At 42.1% G+C, this 15,271-nt stretch overlaps 1 protein-coding gene across 1 annotated transcript in view; it reads right to left on the reverse strand.

The window, feature by feature from the left end:
* LOC124775345 (otolith matrix protein OMM-64-like) overlaps positions 1 to 3,125 on the reverse strand; it is a 156,872-nt gene extending 153,747 nt beyond the window's left edge. Inside the window, exon 1 of the mRNA XM_047250176.1 lies at positions 3,062 to 3,125. Coding sequence (XP_047106132.1) covers positions 3,062 to 3,125 — 64 coding nt within the window. The remainder of the gene's footprint in view (positions 1 to 3,061) is intronic.
* Between the last annotated feature and the right edge of the window lie 12,146 nt (positions 3,126 to 15,271).

Genomic DNA, 15,271 nt, shown 5'->3' on the forward strand with positions numbered 1-15,271 from the left:
GGCTGCGCCAGGCTGCTGGGAAGAGTAAGGAAGGAGTCCACTCTATTTATTTTCGAACATTTTATTTAGAGATAGAATATATTTATCACATTGAGGCAAAACACTCTCCATCTTATACTTGTGTTCACAATACATAGTCTGCAGACACGCAAACAACTCCTAATTTACGCAAATAATTTAATGACAGACATTCATACTCCTCCTAAATAATTCAGCACGTTTATGTCTAGACACGCTCAGTACTCGTAAACTGTCCAAATAACTCATAGCACATCCTACACACCTGCTTGCAAAATAATTCAATCAATGCCCGAAAGCAACCTCCGCCATCCCCTATCCAGTAGAGTGCACAAGCAGCCCCAACGACGTGGCGCGGCCGTCAGCTGTCAAACCACGCACACACCCCCGCCCAGGTCCCGCAAGCGGCCGCATCCCTTTCATACTTCATTTCTGAGAAATTGCTATCGCAATACATGTTCACCTAGACGCCGATGATGACGCGATCGGACATATTTCCAGAGCGCAAACGCCTGAATCCCGTTCATGCGCACGTGCGGTGGTCAGTTGATGCACACAAAGACGTCCGTTCAGGACCGCGCTCCGTCACAGCCAAAAGCCATGGCCGCCGAACGCAGGTGAAAGTAGCATGCCTCTATACAGTCATGGTTATACTGAGGTCATAGCATTCCAAGGCGCGCTCTCGCCAGTCTCATATGCGAGACATCTCCAGGCCCCACTTGTCTCTACCACTGAAGGTAGAACAGCACAGGGCGTGTTGACACACGCGTTCAGTCGTGCATACCCGCCCCAACGTGGCTCCTGCTTCTCCGCGTGGCGACTCAGCATCTAAAACGATCTCAACGTTACTCTTACGTTACATGGCTCTGCGAAAAAAATAACAACCAAGTCGGCCTCTCGGGAATTGTATAGCGTCCCACAAATAGTTAACACACGCTTTCTCTCAGCTTGTATGCGCGAAAATTCTTATCCCAACAGAACCTGTTTACGAAAATAACATCGAATGCACTCATCCCAGCGCTCCTAAAGTCTTTCCCCTCCAATTTTCAACATATGCAAACGTTCCCTCAGCTATGTACAGACCCCTATATCCCAGCACAACGATGGAGCATTCTTATTTTCTCTTATCGAATTTACACGCCTAATTACTTATGCCACCAGTATCGAAGCACCATCCACCTATTCTTTCTAGTGCTTTCAGCCCTTATATTACACAGATCGCTAAATTGCATTCACAGTTAAACCCGCAAAATTGTCTCCACGTTATCAAATACATACCAGACTCACAAGAATATTGCATGCCAGGAACATATTTACCTCTGTAGCTACAATTAAATATTACTACTAATGCTACAGTCTGACACCAATCAATGTACAGGTAATCTCTCCTCTTGATGACTGTACTTCAGTATTTATAGCGAGTATAATTTTCCACTTAAGAATTCTCACTCAATCTATACGTCCCTAACAATAGGACACACAGTCATCCTCTCTAGTCATGCCATAACATAAACCATACCAACTTTACAATGCAATATATACACATTTTAGATAAACAGTGCAGATATCTTTTATATCTGTACAGCACCTGAAAAAATTATCATATGTCTATACTCACTCCGGCTATACGTTAGGATGCTTCCCAGTCCTAGCAAAGCACCATCAGCCTTTTCTTTCTTTCTACAGACGCAACATTCAGTGGCAGTAAACTACTTTACAACGTTCACCACTTCGTACTGACAACTAAACCTCGCAAAGTGCCACACATATCGTCAAATACGTTAACACACCTACTCATTTACACTCTACTCTCACTGTGGCCAGGAGCTTGAATATTAGTGCGTGAAACCGATCTCATAAAAAAAAAAATGGTTCAAATGGCTCTGAGCACTATGGGACTTAACATCTGAGGTCATCAGTCCCCTAGAACTTAGAACTACTTAAATCTAACTAACTTAAGGACATCACACACATCCATGCCCGAGGCAGGATTCGAACCTGCGACCGTAGCGGTCGCGCGGTTCCAGGCTGAAGCGCCTAGAACAGCTTGGCCACACTGGCTGGCCAAACTGATCTCCAACTCAGAAATATATCAACGCGTACCGTATCGATCTAGTAAACACACAATTCATATTCCATGCCATACAAAATCACCCATTTTACAACAGAAAGTCCTCAATGAATCGAAGTCACTCTCAGAACTGATGCACAAAGACACACTCGTCTTCCCATCGATACAAACGCGCTACTCTTTCTGGTCTGGAACTGCCTGCTTGCTTGCTTGCATTTCTACAGGCGTCTCCAGACTCTGGGATTACATGAACACACCTATTTTCACCATAATATTATATCATTTTCGCCGTACTTCTCGATATCAAGCACACAGCAGTAGCCTACCTATTGCTAGCGCAAAATAATTCCGAAGATGTACACTAGAAATTATTTCTCTACAAACCCGAAACTTTAGCAATGTGGAGCATGCTCTAGACCACTAAGCAACCACATTAAAAATCATATTTCCACCCGCGAATACCGACCTTGCTGATGTAACACATTCCAAATCATCCCTATAATTTACAAGCCAACTAAGGTCTTTCACATTTCTAGAGAATAGGCAACCATGTCTTCCACATGCCAGATGCACACACCACAATCGATCTTCTCTCAACTAAATAAAGGCGCCAAATGTGTAGAAGGAGTGAACGGAACAATGTACATGGGAGCGAATAACGCTCCACCGCAAACGCACCATCTTCTCAAATTTCCACTTGCTCACGAAAGCAGCCCAACACATACTAACTATTAGTTCGCTTTTCAGTCGTGTAGAGGACTGCAAAGTTAACTATTATACATTACATGGGAGAGAATAACACTCCAAGAGGCCGCTGCATTCGGAAGACTGCTGCCGTTAACCGCGAACGTCAATCAGTACCACCACAGACTCTGCATACAACGAAACATTCTAGAAAACCGGCCACATATATCTTCTTCACAATAAAGGATGGCAGCCAAAAACAGTTGCAGGATAGAATTTTTTTATTACCTGCAACTGTTTTTGGCTGCCATCCTTTATTGTGAAGAATTTTAACAGTTGCTGCTGCAGCCATGTTTAAAATCTTGACATATATCTTCTATCATTATACTTACAATTAAATGTTACGGTCACGGTCTCAACTGAATGGCATTCGGCAATGACAGAAGTATCGGAAATACTCCCCTCTGAGGGCTGTTGCTCTGGAAATGGAAATATCTGTACCTTCCTTACTACTGAACATACTCTTCCCTTTGCCATCACAGTACCCCAAGTCAAATACATACCCACCTTACGGTTGAACATGGTGATTTCCTTTACACAAAAACAAACTTTATAAACCTCATGCTCAAATGCGAACATATCACGCACCCAGCGCTAATAATGTTTATAGTACTTGGTCAATAACTGTTTGTCTACGATACGAAATAATACTGGCCGAAAATCAACGATCCATGTGTACGTCTCTTACGTTCTTCCTGCGAGTCCTACCACCCTGGAATAGACGTAATCGACCAGATGTTAAAGAAAAAACACGATCCCAACAACTACTGCATGTTACTGTCACAAGTGGTCTTTGCTCTACACGTGCGCAAAAGTGTCCATGTTAAATGCTATACCCTCTTTACAAATCGAGGTACGGTGTTTTCGGGACAACTACCGTGACGGTGATGGTACGAATACGTATTATCAGCAAACGATGCAGCTGCGTCATAAAATCAATTAACTTTGAAAGTGATTCTGCTAAGGAACATGGTGTGTAAGAAGTACTTGCGACTACCTCACACCGCCCCAACTAGAAAATTCTTTAGTATTTGCAACGCGTTCTGTCTCGAGACCATATCAGGGGTTCCGCAATATATCCGCCGAGTTATAGGCGATGACTGATTGAGAAGAAGCACAAACAGTAGTAGTAGTAGTAGTAGTAATAGTATTAGTAGATGATGTGCCGATTGAGGTCCTAAGAAGAAAAAAATGTACACTAGCTTCCCAGATCTCTAGAGTTACGCTATATGTTAGAAATTATGTCCATCATTTGGAATCAGGTCTTCCCATTAAAGCACATACATGCATATGCTCACACCCACAAGTGAATCATCTTACTTTCATTCTCATATCTCTAAACGAAGCACCTTCATCCAACTTGTCTGCTACAGTAAAATTACAACCTGCTTTTAGTCACACCCTACACATCTTGCAGTCGCACCAATGTTTACACTTTTCCACAAGTGTTTGTTCCAATATAAGTCGGAACTTAGCAGAAGTCAGAGAAAGTACACATCCACTACCTTCTGCAACCCGTGTAGAAACAGAACGACCAACAGGGCCGTGTTTTGAGCATTCGGTGGAAATGCGCGCAATGTGGTACGTCCTCAAACTAGATACAAGTACTACAGATCCCTGTCCATTCAAATCAATCTGACAGCATGCTATCATCGTTATTCTCTACCTTCCCAACATAGAAAAATTACGCACTATAGAAGCTCATACTATTTACAAGTCATCTAGGCATCGATGCGGATGCAATGACGCATAACTGCGACGAACCTCCAGCGTGGAGAAACAGATTTCACAATACTTCCCCAGATTAGTGCAGAGTGCAGCCATCCAAGCATTCCTAACGGAGCTCCCAATTCCCTCACCTCAAACTGCTACTGCTACTGCAGACGACTATGTGGACACGATCCTATTAAATATACCTATACAGACAATGCAGAGGTCAATTTAAAGTCTGATCACCTATGCTCTAGGCACCCTGAGCCGCTCCCTCTTGTCCTGTTTAGTTGTTTCAAACACTTTTCTAACACGCTTTTGTACAACGATAAACATTTCCTTTTTTTTTCCTGCCACGACTTCCAAACTTGTGTCAGGTTCTAAACCGACATTGACACCCTCTGATCCACGGCCTCTCACAGAGAACTACACATCGTACAGTGTAAATCATATTCTTACGGCAGATAGCATAACACTGGATAATTTTAAATAAAAGACAGTTACAAGGTAGGGAAACTAGAAGTGTTTGGCTGCGTTGTGGAGAGCTTTCAAATTACCGTCCAAAAGGGATTCACGACCTCTACATTTAAACTCATATGTCACAGTGACGGAATAGATGATGGCTCCGCATTCCATTTCGAGTGATTCTTCATTTTGCACTCATGTGTGCGATCACTGTTTCATGTTACCAACCCCCAGAAGTTGTCACCCAGCCACAAAACTTTTTCTCCAACTCAAACAAGCGTTGTCAGTCAATCATTATGTGGTAAGCAACAGCACACCAATGCACGGATGGGATGGAAAAGACAACGCCGATGTACTGTAATATTAAGCAACACACTTGATAGCGCGAAGAATTTTATAGTAACTCCAACACCGGCCAATCATGTGACAGGATGTTTCCTCAATTTCAGTATCATAGGTAAAGCATCCCTTCTCTACTTTGCGAGTATCGTTGCGAACATGGATAGACGACTACTCAGTACGCCCATTCACACATAAATCATCAAAGTATACCGGACAGCGCTCTACATATTTCTAAGACCTCGAGCATAGTACTTAATTTACGATCCATCTCTCTGGGTATGGGAGTCTCAGAGCATTCTTCCCATCTTAGGGTAAAGGACCATCCTCACACAGTCACTGACCAACCCGCCCTGCAGCACCATTAGAGAATTAATCTCCAACCGATCAGAAGAAGACCGCTACACTCCACGTCACGTGAATGAATGAAGCTTTCCGAGTCCTAACCCGTCCAAGTGCACGACATTTCTCGAGATGTGACCATGTCGAGGAGCTTAGCACTCCTTATCGATGTATAGTAACAGATTTCAAAGTGCCGTAATGTAGTGGCATACAGTTAAGAACAAGAAAATATTCATTTTTATACGCGATGGAGTTCGAGATGACATGTGACAAAATGTTTCCCCAATTTCAGTATCATAGCTAAACCATCCCTTCACTACTTTGCGAGTATCATTGCGAACCTGGGTAGATGACCACTTAGTACGCCCATTTACAGTTAATTCTCGTACACATTTTTACCTAAATCAACGAAGCTATCAACTCTAAATTATTGTTCTAGAGTCTTAGATCTGTACCTGGAAAGTATTGGTAAGAGAGAGAACATAAACAGACGCACTCCGAAGACTAAAACGTTCTGCACTTAAAAACGGGCTAAAATGTTAGATCGAATACATTTCCGGCCTATCAGACATGCATTATTCTTCACAGTTTCTCTACGCTGAACTATCTCATCAAATCGTAAAGCGAAAAAAACTACTTCCGTTAAACATTTACATTACATCATACGAGCACAATATAGCATTGCGGAGACGTATAGTGTCGATTGTTCACATCCAGTCACAGTTCAGAAATTATATGACGCCTGCATCAGGTCTATATAAAATGATAGTTAGTAGCGGGGGATACATCATACAAGGAAACAGATAAACGCATAGCAGCAGCATCCGACATGAGAAAATTACAAGTCATTCCGCCACTAACTCTGTAAACACAACATCTGTTGGGCAAATGTGTACACGGGGATTGTAGCGCGTCACGAGCTTATACCGCTAACTTGGTTATAACGCTGAAGTCTCGATTTTACACACAAGATGCGACAGGGGCGATCGCATAAATCAAAGCTCGTTTAGAGGAGTGTGTCACGTTTCTTCACACATGAGATGGAGGTCCTCTGACGACCGACAGATGACAGGTTTACCGTTAAGGATCGCAAGTAGACAGTGCTTTAAAGTACATACACGTATACACGTAGCTGTATACGAGTAGAATGCAGGCTATGTCACGTGACTGATGCATCCCGACAGAACACTGCAAAAAAAAAAAGTACCTCCATCAATTTATCCTTCTCTAGATTGAATCTGTCTGGCATATAATCGTAAGTCGTTACAACTACATCTCAATCGATCACCCGGTTCACTCTCTGTTATCCTTTAACGCAGATGGAAGTAAGTTTAGAAACGAATCGTTCTCTGTCATCCCGAAAAGCATCAAATACAGTAGTCAACTTGCGTGTATCACTGCTACCTCAATAGACATACATTATAATCCTGCCTCAATGGGAAAAAATTGACTGCCTCCCTTATTCCCTTCGTTTTGATGTCCACGTTTTCCCAGATTCATCCTGTTACCGCATACTTGGTCCCATATACAAATTGTTCGACGCGAACCAGAAGATAGCAAAGTACTTCTTCAATTTCACCGCATTTGGGTCTATATTCAGTTAATTTATACCTATTAGCTCCTCATTTTTCGTAGTTCAATCGATTTTAGGTCAGATCTATCTATGCGATCATGGCATATCATCTAGTTCTGTGTTCTAAAATTGCTTATAAATGTAGCACAGCTACCAACACGTACTCCAAATGCATTGCTCGGGGGGTGTAATATAGCACTGTACTCGAATGTAACCAGTCACCTCCACATTCGGAGAGCGTCTGCTCTGTTTTGTGTATGTCTGTGTATATGCACGCATCACGGACGGCTCTGCGGTGTCTACGGATGTAATGTTGGCATTTTTGAGATCAGTTTAAACTTGTTTGATCCACACTGTAGGCGTTTATAGTTTCTGTGAGTACATTAGTATTTTCTTTGTTAATCTGTTGACATCCAGTCTCATGATATGTCCACTGAACTTCAATCGTCGTTTGCGGAAGTCTGCTTCAATGCTGGAGTATTTTTCTGTTGTCATGTTTGAATGTAGCTGATATCCTTCATCTGTGACCTTTTGACCCAGGATTTCGCGAATGATTTTCCATTCAACTTTTTTATGTTGTCGAGATCACATTTGTAATTGAGGTTTAGGGTCTCGCTTGCATACAGTGTTTCGGGTTTGATGACAGTCGCATAGCGTCGAATTTTTGTTTTGATATTCATGCACATTTTGTTGTATATGTTCGCAAATTTCCCGTATGCTTTTGCATTTTGGCTTCACGTGCTTTTTGGGCTAATCTTTCCGTACCTGTGGGTTCGATGATTTCACCTAAGTATTTAAAGTGAAAAGTATCTTTACATTTAATCGGTGTATGGGAGGGGTAAAGTGTGGCCTAAATACAATTGTTGCGCAAACGGAATGCAGTAGGATGTGCCGTACATCAAAGCTGTGTGAAGCATGGAGTCGAATTTTTGCAGTGAGAGCGTACACAAAAATTCTGGCAAAACAACATTTATTAGATCGCTAAATTTAATTACACACATGAACGTGTATAGTGAGTAATATGATGGTTGCTGTTGCCTGTAATCTATTTCGTCGCGTATTAATCAACTCTAGAACTTTACTTCGGAGTCCCCTGCAAGGTGTTGTTGTTGTTGTAGTTTTTTGGAGAAGACCAGACAGCGAGGTCATCGGTCTCATATGATTAGGGAAGGACGGGGAAGGAAGTCGGCCGTGTCCTTTCAAAGGAACCATCCCGGCATTTGCCTGGAGTGATTTAGGGAAATCACGGAAAACCTGCCGACCCTAGTGACCGAGCGGTTCTAGGCGCTACAGTCTGGAACCGCGCGACCGCTACGGTCGCAGATTCGAATCTTGCCTCGGGCATGGATGTGTGTGATGTCCTTAGGTTAGTTAGGTTTAAGTAGTTCTAAGTTCTAGGGGACTGATGACCGCAGCAGTTAAGTCCCATAGAGCTCAGAGCCATTTGAACCATTTGAACGGAAAACCTAAATCAGGATGGTCGGATGCGGGATTGAACCGTCGTCCTCCAGAATGCGAGTCCAGTGTGCTAACCACTGCGCCCCCCTGCTAGGTCTATGATCTATGGAAGAGGAATGATCAAAGTGTGGTTTAATCAAGAACACTTACATTCACACACACTTGAGAGACTAACAGGAATGAAAAGAACTAAAAACCTTCAGCACAGCACAAGTGGTTAGCAAGAGGGGCTGTTCCCTTGATGTAAAAGTGCGTGATATATGAATAAAATTTCTATTTGAAGTGAATTGCTATAAATATGAAGCATAATTAAGAATCATAGTTAATTCATATATTCTACAGCGGAAGTTCACCATGGCCTTGGCACTGTAAACTTTCTCATAACATCACGACCACGTAGTCCTCACAAACAAAAGTGTACGCAAGGAAAGTTATCAAGTGAAACGAATTCGACGAAATTCAGTCATAAAATCACGGAAATCATACGCAATATACATGCTCTCTCGAAAGGGATACTGGACGAAATGAACAGAATCGCAATAAACTCAACACGGGTCCACGTGTTTCATTAACAGTTCAACTGGACAATAGGATGTGATTTTGTCATACACGATAATAAACTATGAACGATGAAAAGAATCATTTACTTTGACTAGCTTTGAAAAACTTACATAAAGCACAACATTAACTTCTCATCGAAAAGGTACACTTACCGCCAGTAGGTCTCACCCGTCTTGCGTCCCACGGAACTCACCACGAGCATTCGCTCTCCCACCAAAACCACTCCCCGTACCTACGGAAGTGGCCAGAGGAGCCCCTATTGTGGTGCCAACCTATACAAAAGGTTCGCCCAAGGCAAACAGAAATCTCTTTGTTACCTGGTACGTGTTTCCTACAGTTGGCTGTTCTGACACAATGGCACACTACTGCACTCCCACGGACCCACACACTGAAATCCTTGCACACTCTCATCCATACATTCAACTGATCGGACAAGAAGAGGAAAGAATAGATACATTGAAATATGGCTCTTAAATGTATCAAACATGCGTGTGGGGCTCCGACAAGTATCAATAACCTAATGAAATGTTAAAACGAAATGTGGATAATACACTGTGGCCACCACAAACACACTCAGCTGCTGTCTTTTCACTTTTCTTCTTTACATCTAGGGTAATAGACCATTTGCACCAACAATTGAGGTCCCAGAGGCAAACAAATGAATTTGTGTGGTATGGCACAATCATGAAGAGGCTCATGCAGAGACCCTTCAAAAGTGATTGACTCTGTTTATTGTACCGTATTCTGTGATCAAATTTTCTGTTTTGACGTGTTTTGTGGCCATAAATTCAGTTTTTTTGGCACATTCTTTGAGTACTTCAATTTGACAAATTGCTGTTTGTTCATCCTCCGAGAGGATCACCAGAGCGTCAGCGAAGGCTAAACATGTGACATTGATGTTATCCCGTTTTTTTCCTAACATGACGGGTCTCCAGTTGTCTTGTTTTTTCAGTTCCTTTTCCCATTCTTTGATGACCTTATCGAGAAAGATGTTGAAGAGTAGTGGGGAGTGTCCGTCACCCTGTCAGACGCCGTTTTTGATGAGAAAAGGCTCGGAGATTTCTCCGCTGAAATCGACCTTGGAAATTGTGTCGGTTACGGTTTGTTGGATGAGTCGTCGTGTTTTCGGGTCAAGACTGCTCTCTTCGAGTATATAAAAGAGGGATCGTCGATCGACGGAGTCGTAGATTTACTTGAAGTAGACGAATGTGCAGATGGTTGGGATATTTCATGTGGCCCGAAGTTTTGATGTGGATTTCAGGGTTGTCTAAACCCTGTCTGGTATTCACCATTAGGGGCTCGAGCCGTTCTTGTACGCGTTGTAGAAGGCAGGCGGAGAGTATTTTGTAAGGGACGAGGAGGAGGGAGATTCCTGTGTAGTTATTTACGTCGGATTTGTTTCCTGTTTTGTGGTGTGGGTGGATGAGTGCACATTTCCAGTCGTCTGGCAGTTTCTCACTTTGCCTGATTTCTTGGATGATTTACGTGATTTCCTGAAGTGAATGTGACTCCATAATTTTCAGTAATTCTGCGATGATTCCATCTTCTCCTGATGCCTTTCTGTCCTTGAGTTTCTTGATGTGGTGATGGATTTCTTCTTATGTTTGGGATTCTGTATCGGGTTTTGTGTGCTCTGGGACTAGATGTTGGAAACGTTCGGGTGGTTTCGGGCAGTGGAGGAGTTCAGAAAAGTACTGAGCCAGTTCTTCGCAGTTTTCTTGGTTGATGGGAGCAAGTTTCCTGAAAGTCAGATTTTTCGGTGAGTAACCTTTAGTTTTGCTCGCGAAAGTCTTGTAGAAATTTTTGCTGTTGAGCTTCCTGAAGTTATCCTCTATTGATTTGAGTTGTTCAGTGACGTAGTCGCGTTTTGTTTTCCTGATGGTTCTGTTTGTCTGCTTGCGGATGTTGAGGAAGTGCTGTTGGGTTTCTGGTGATTTGTGGCTGTTGTATTTTTGGAAGCCGAGTCGGCGTTTAATGATCACAGTTAGAATTCCACCAGGGCTGTTTTAGCTTCTTTTGCAGTGGGATCAGTTCTTTGGCTTTTCTGATTCTTTTGTGGCGGAAGTCAGTCCAATTATTGCCGGTTGTTTCTTCCATTCTTCTGCGATTTTTGTTTCTTGAATTTTCTATACATCAAACTTTTGGATGTGGGCTTTCTTGTGGTGAACTCTCTTTGGGGAAAATTTTATCTTGGTTCGTGTAAGGTAGTGGTCTGAATCGATGTTCGTATCCTGTTGGACTTGAACATCATGGATGATTCTGTAGTGGGCGTGGGAGATGGCTACGTGATCGATCTGGTATTCACCGAGTTGTTGGATTGGCAACCGACACATTTTTTTTTATTTCTGTGCGGGTTTTCTGAAGTGGGTAGACATAATCTTGAGGTCAAATTGTTGGCAGATATCAACCAGCTGCGTACCGTTCGTGTTTGTGTTTTGATGTGCAGAATTCTTGCCAATGATTTTTCGATGGATATTTCTCTTGCGAAGTTGAGCACTGAAGTCTCCCATTAGGATTTCCACGTCATCCTGATAAATTTTGCTCATGGTCTTTTCGAGTTGGTTCCAGAATTTTTCGACGGTTTGTAGGTTCTTCTTGTTGCCGATGTTGGTGGGGGCATGTGCACCGATGCACTGATGCACTGATGCACTGATGCACTGATGCACTTTATGTTGGTGCTCTGGATGGGCATTGTCATAAGTCGATTGTTGACAGGTGAGATTTCTTTGACAGAGTTGATGATAGATCTATGCACAAGAAAATCCACGCCCAAGATTGTTTACCTTTCGCGACTTTCTGTTGTGGTTTGCTTTTGAAGATGCGGTAACTTCCATAGTCCATGATTTCATCGTCGGTCAGTCGTGTTTCTTGTTGTTGGTCGATTTCTTGAGTGGGGTTGTGTAGTTTTCCTGATTGGATGATTGCGTTGGTGTTCGGTGTTCCGATGAATGTTTTCTGTCTGTAGGGAAGTTTACCAGAGATCTCCAGCATTCTCTGCTGTGCTTGCCTGGACTCCACAGAATCCGAAAGTCCAGTTGCCGTCTCTTGACGGGGGATTGTGTACTACCTGGGATAAAGTTGTGATTGTGTGCACAGTTCATGTTCACTTGTATTTCAGTGGTTTGGCCTGGTTCGTTCCAGGACCGGCTAGGACCAGAGGATGTTGAGGCCTTTATAACATATTGTTTTCAGCCGAGCTCACTGAGCTAACAGACGCTGACCAGAGTACCAGTGTTTTTCACACAGACGTGTCTGGATTTCTTGGGCTCATGTTAGTATTTGGTTCGCACCGAGTATTTGATTTCCTCGGTACCATCCATATCTGGGAGGCTTTCCCCTATCCGCCACCTGGGGAGGCGACCGATGGAGGATCTAACAACCTCACACGGGATTATTATTATTATTATTACTGTTGTTATTATTATTGGCAGTGGCTATAGTTATATAAACTTGTTGATAAGCATAAATGTTATACAGTAGATGCTATTAATTTCACACTTTCATATTTTTCTGAATCTAAAAGTTTATGAGCACCCGGAACATATACTCATGAGCCGTCACTGCTCTTACTTGACAAAGGTCAAAGATCGAAGAACAATGCAGAATGCTTGAGTACACTCGCATATGTAAGATTCTGAGCCATTCACAGTTTGTATTCTAGAGATGCCATCTACTATTTCACTAACTGTGTATTAATACATCTGAATGACAAGATTTCGTCTACCCGGGTTTTTTGTAATCCGTCTTTCACTGCATTTGACTGCGACGTATAAAAGGTATCTCAGCAGTAGACCTGCTGACACGTTCTACTTCACAGCGTGTTGTCGCGAATATAATACTCGTATACCGAACCCTTTTTTTAAAAAAACTAAGCAAGGCTATCAAGTACATTAACGATCTTAACACACTTCCCTGACGAACGCACTGCACAGGACATTCGCTTCTGAAGATGTCTCTTTATCACAAGAACTGCATTTTAGGTTCCGTTAGCTAGAAAATTTTCAGTCCTATATTTTGCTTACAGAGCGGAGGAGCGTATCTGTGTGAAGTCTTGCTGAAGATTGAAAAACGCTTTATCAATCTGAGCTCCGCCGTCTGTAGCCTTCTGTATCTCGTAAACGTCCAGAGAAAGCTGAGTTTCATACGATCGGCGTTTGCAGAATCTGGCAGTAGAATTCGGAAGGGAATCCGACGCTGCGTAAGGGAAGTGTAAATCAGACGTTTTTCTGCGCTGATGCAGGGAAGCAGTGTAGTGACTGTACTTAGATTGAACTTCGTTTCCCCTGAATACGAGTTCAGTGTTTGCTTATTAAATGCTGTGAGAACTGTAATTCGTAGTTGTCATTCACAGATCGGTTTGAAGATCGTGACAAGCGAATATTTGGGTTACCAACAATTTCTACCCCGACTGCGTGCTCTTCTGGGCTTGTTTCAGCTGCCGCCTCTTTCCGTTTCTATGGACCATTTTCTGGTATCACTCTCCACCGTAATATTTTATTTCGGAAGTTCTCTAAGCTACAAAACGTTGATCTACGAACTACCTCACTTATTCATTTACAGACAGAATAGCAATTATATATATGTTATCTCATACTGATTCTGCGATCCTCTGTTACAAATAACTTGACGTATCTCAGGAGCTCAGTCAGAAATCATTTTTGTGGCACTCAACTGACTGACAGTTTGGCTGTGAATAAAATACCTCTTGAAAATTGAGAAACAAACCACGGAAATGACTGTGAAAGACAAGACTGCAAAAGATGAAATCGTAGCTCAAAAGAAAATCAACAGCATGACCGAGGAAACACGGATCTGCAAAAACAATGTCTCCCACCACAGGCGTACTGACGGTTTTATGAGAACAGGCCGCTATCGGTGTGGTCTTTGCACGAGCTAATTTGTTGGCGTGACTCGTTATTATCAGAGGGTTCGATCGTGCACCGTCGATTTAAAGCCGAAGCATTTAATACAGGATTAATACTTAATCATTTTAAGTAAGCAAACAAGTCAGTGAAAAATATATATCAATCAGAAAAATGAGTGGATAAAGCCCGTAAGATTAATGATGTTGACGAAACCAGAGAGTTGTAGTTTAGACAAAAAAATGTGTATTGAAGAATATTCTCACATTTGTAAATAATGGTCTATATAAACGGCTGATTAAAAATACTAAAAGAAACAATTAAACAATAATCTGTGTTCGTAGCGCGCGCAGAGCATCGAATATGGAAAGATGTGAGGGCAAAGTTTATTTAAGTGCACAGTAATTCACGTAAATACACAATAAACATTCAAAGTTCGTAAGTGCAGTTTCCCACCTAATGTAAAATCAAAGCTTGTTATCCTAAATACATACATATACAAATATTAACTGCACTAATAATTACGTTTCACAGACGCCTCAAATTCCACAAACAAAGTTAAAGTTCATTTTGTCCTGCAAAATCAATCACCGAAAACACAGTCAAATAATCCAAATCCACTGAAAGTTAAGGTCTCTAACATTCATAAAATTGTTCCAAGTCCACAGAAAGACGAAGCACTTAACTCGTGCTTGCAAAAGTATTCCAGGTCAAAGAAAAAAATGAAGTATTTAACCAGCGCTGACAAATTATTCTAAATCCGATTAAATGTTGGAGTAGGTAATTTATGTTGCTGCTCGACCACACAGCCACTTGCCATTCTCACGAACAACGATTGATCAGTGCACAAACCACCAAGCGCGCCCTGCTTCTCATCTTTAAATGCTTTCTGTGACGTGACACACTACTGAATACAAGGTAGGTGCTTAAATAATGACCTCTGTTCAAATTTAAAGTTAACTGCGCGTATATATATATATATATAGGGTCTACCAGCTATCTTGTCCACCCAAAATATCTCTGGAACAATAACAGCTATTGGAGAACGACTTTCACCGGTATCAATGTAGGGCTGGGGCCCATGAATGTACATATTTGGAAACATTCTAAAACGAAAGCACATGTGTT

The sequence above is a fragment of the Schistocerca piceifrons genome, chromosome 2, assembly GCF_021461385.2.
Source record: "Schistocerca piceifrons isolate TAMUIC-IGC-003096 chromosome 2, iqSchPice1.1, whole genome shotgun sequence".
Classification (NCBI taxonomy): domain Eukaryota; kingdom Metazoa; phylum Arthropoda; class Insecta; order Orthoptera; family Acrididae; genus Schistocerca; species Schistocerca piceifrons.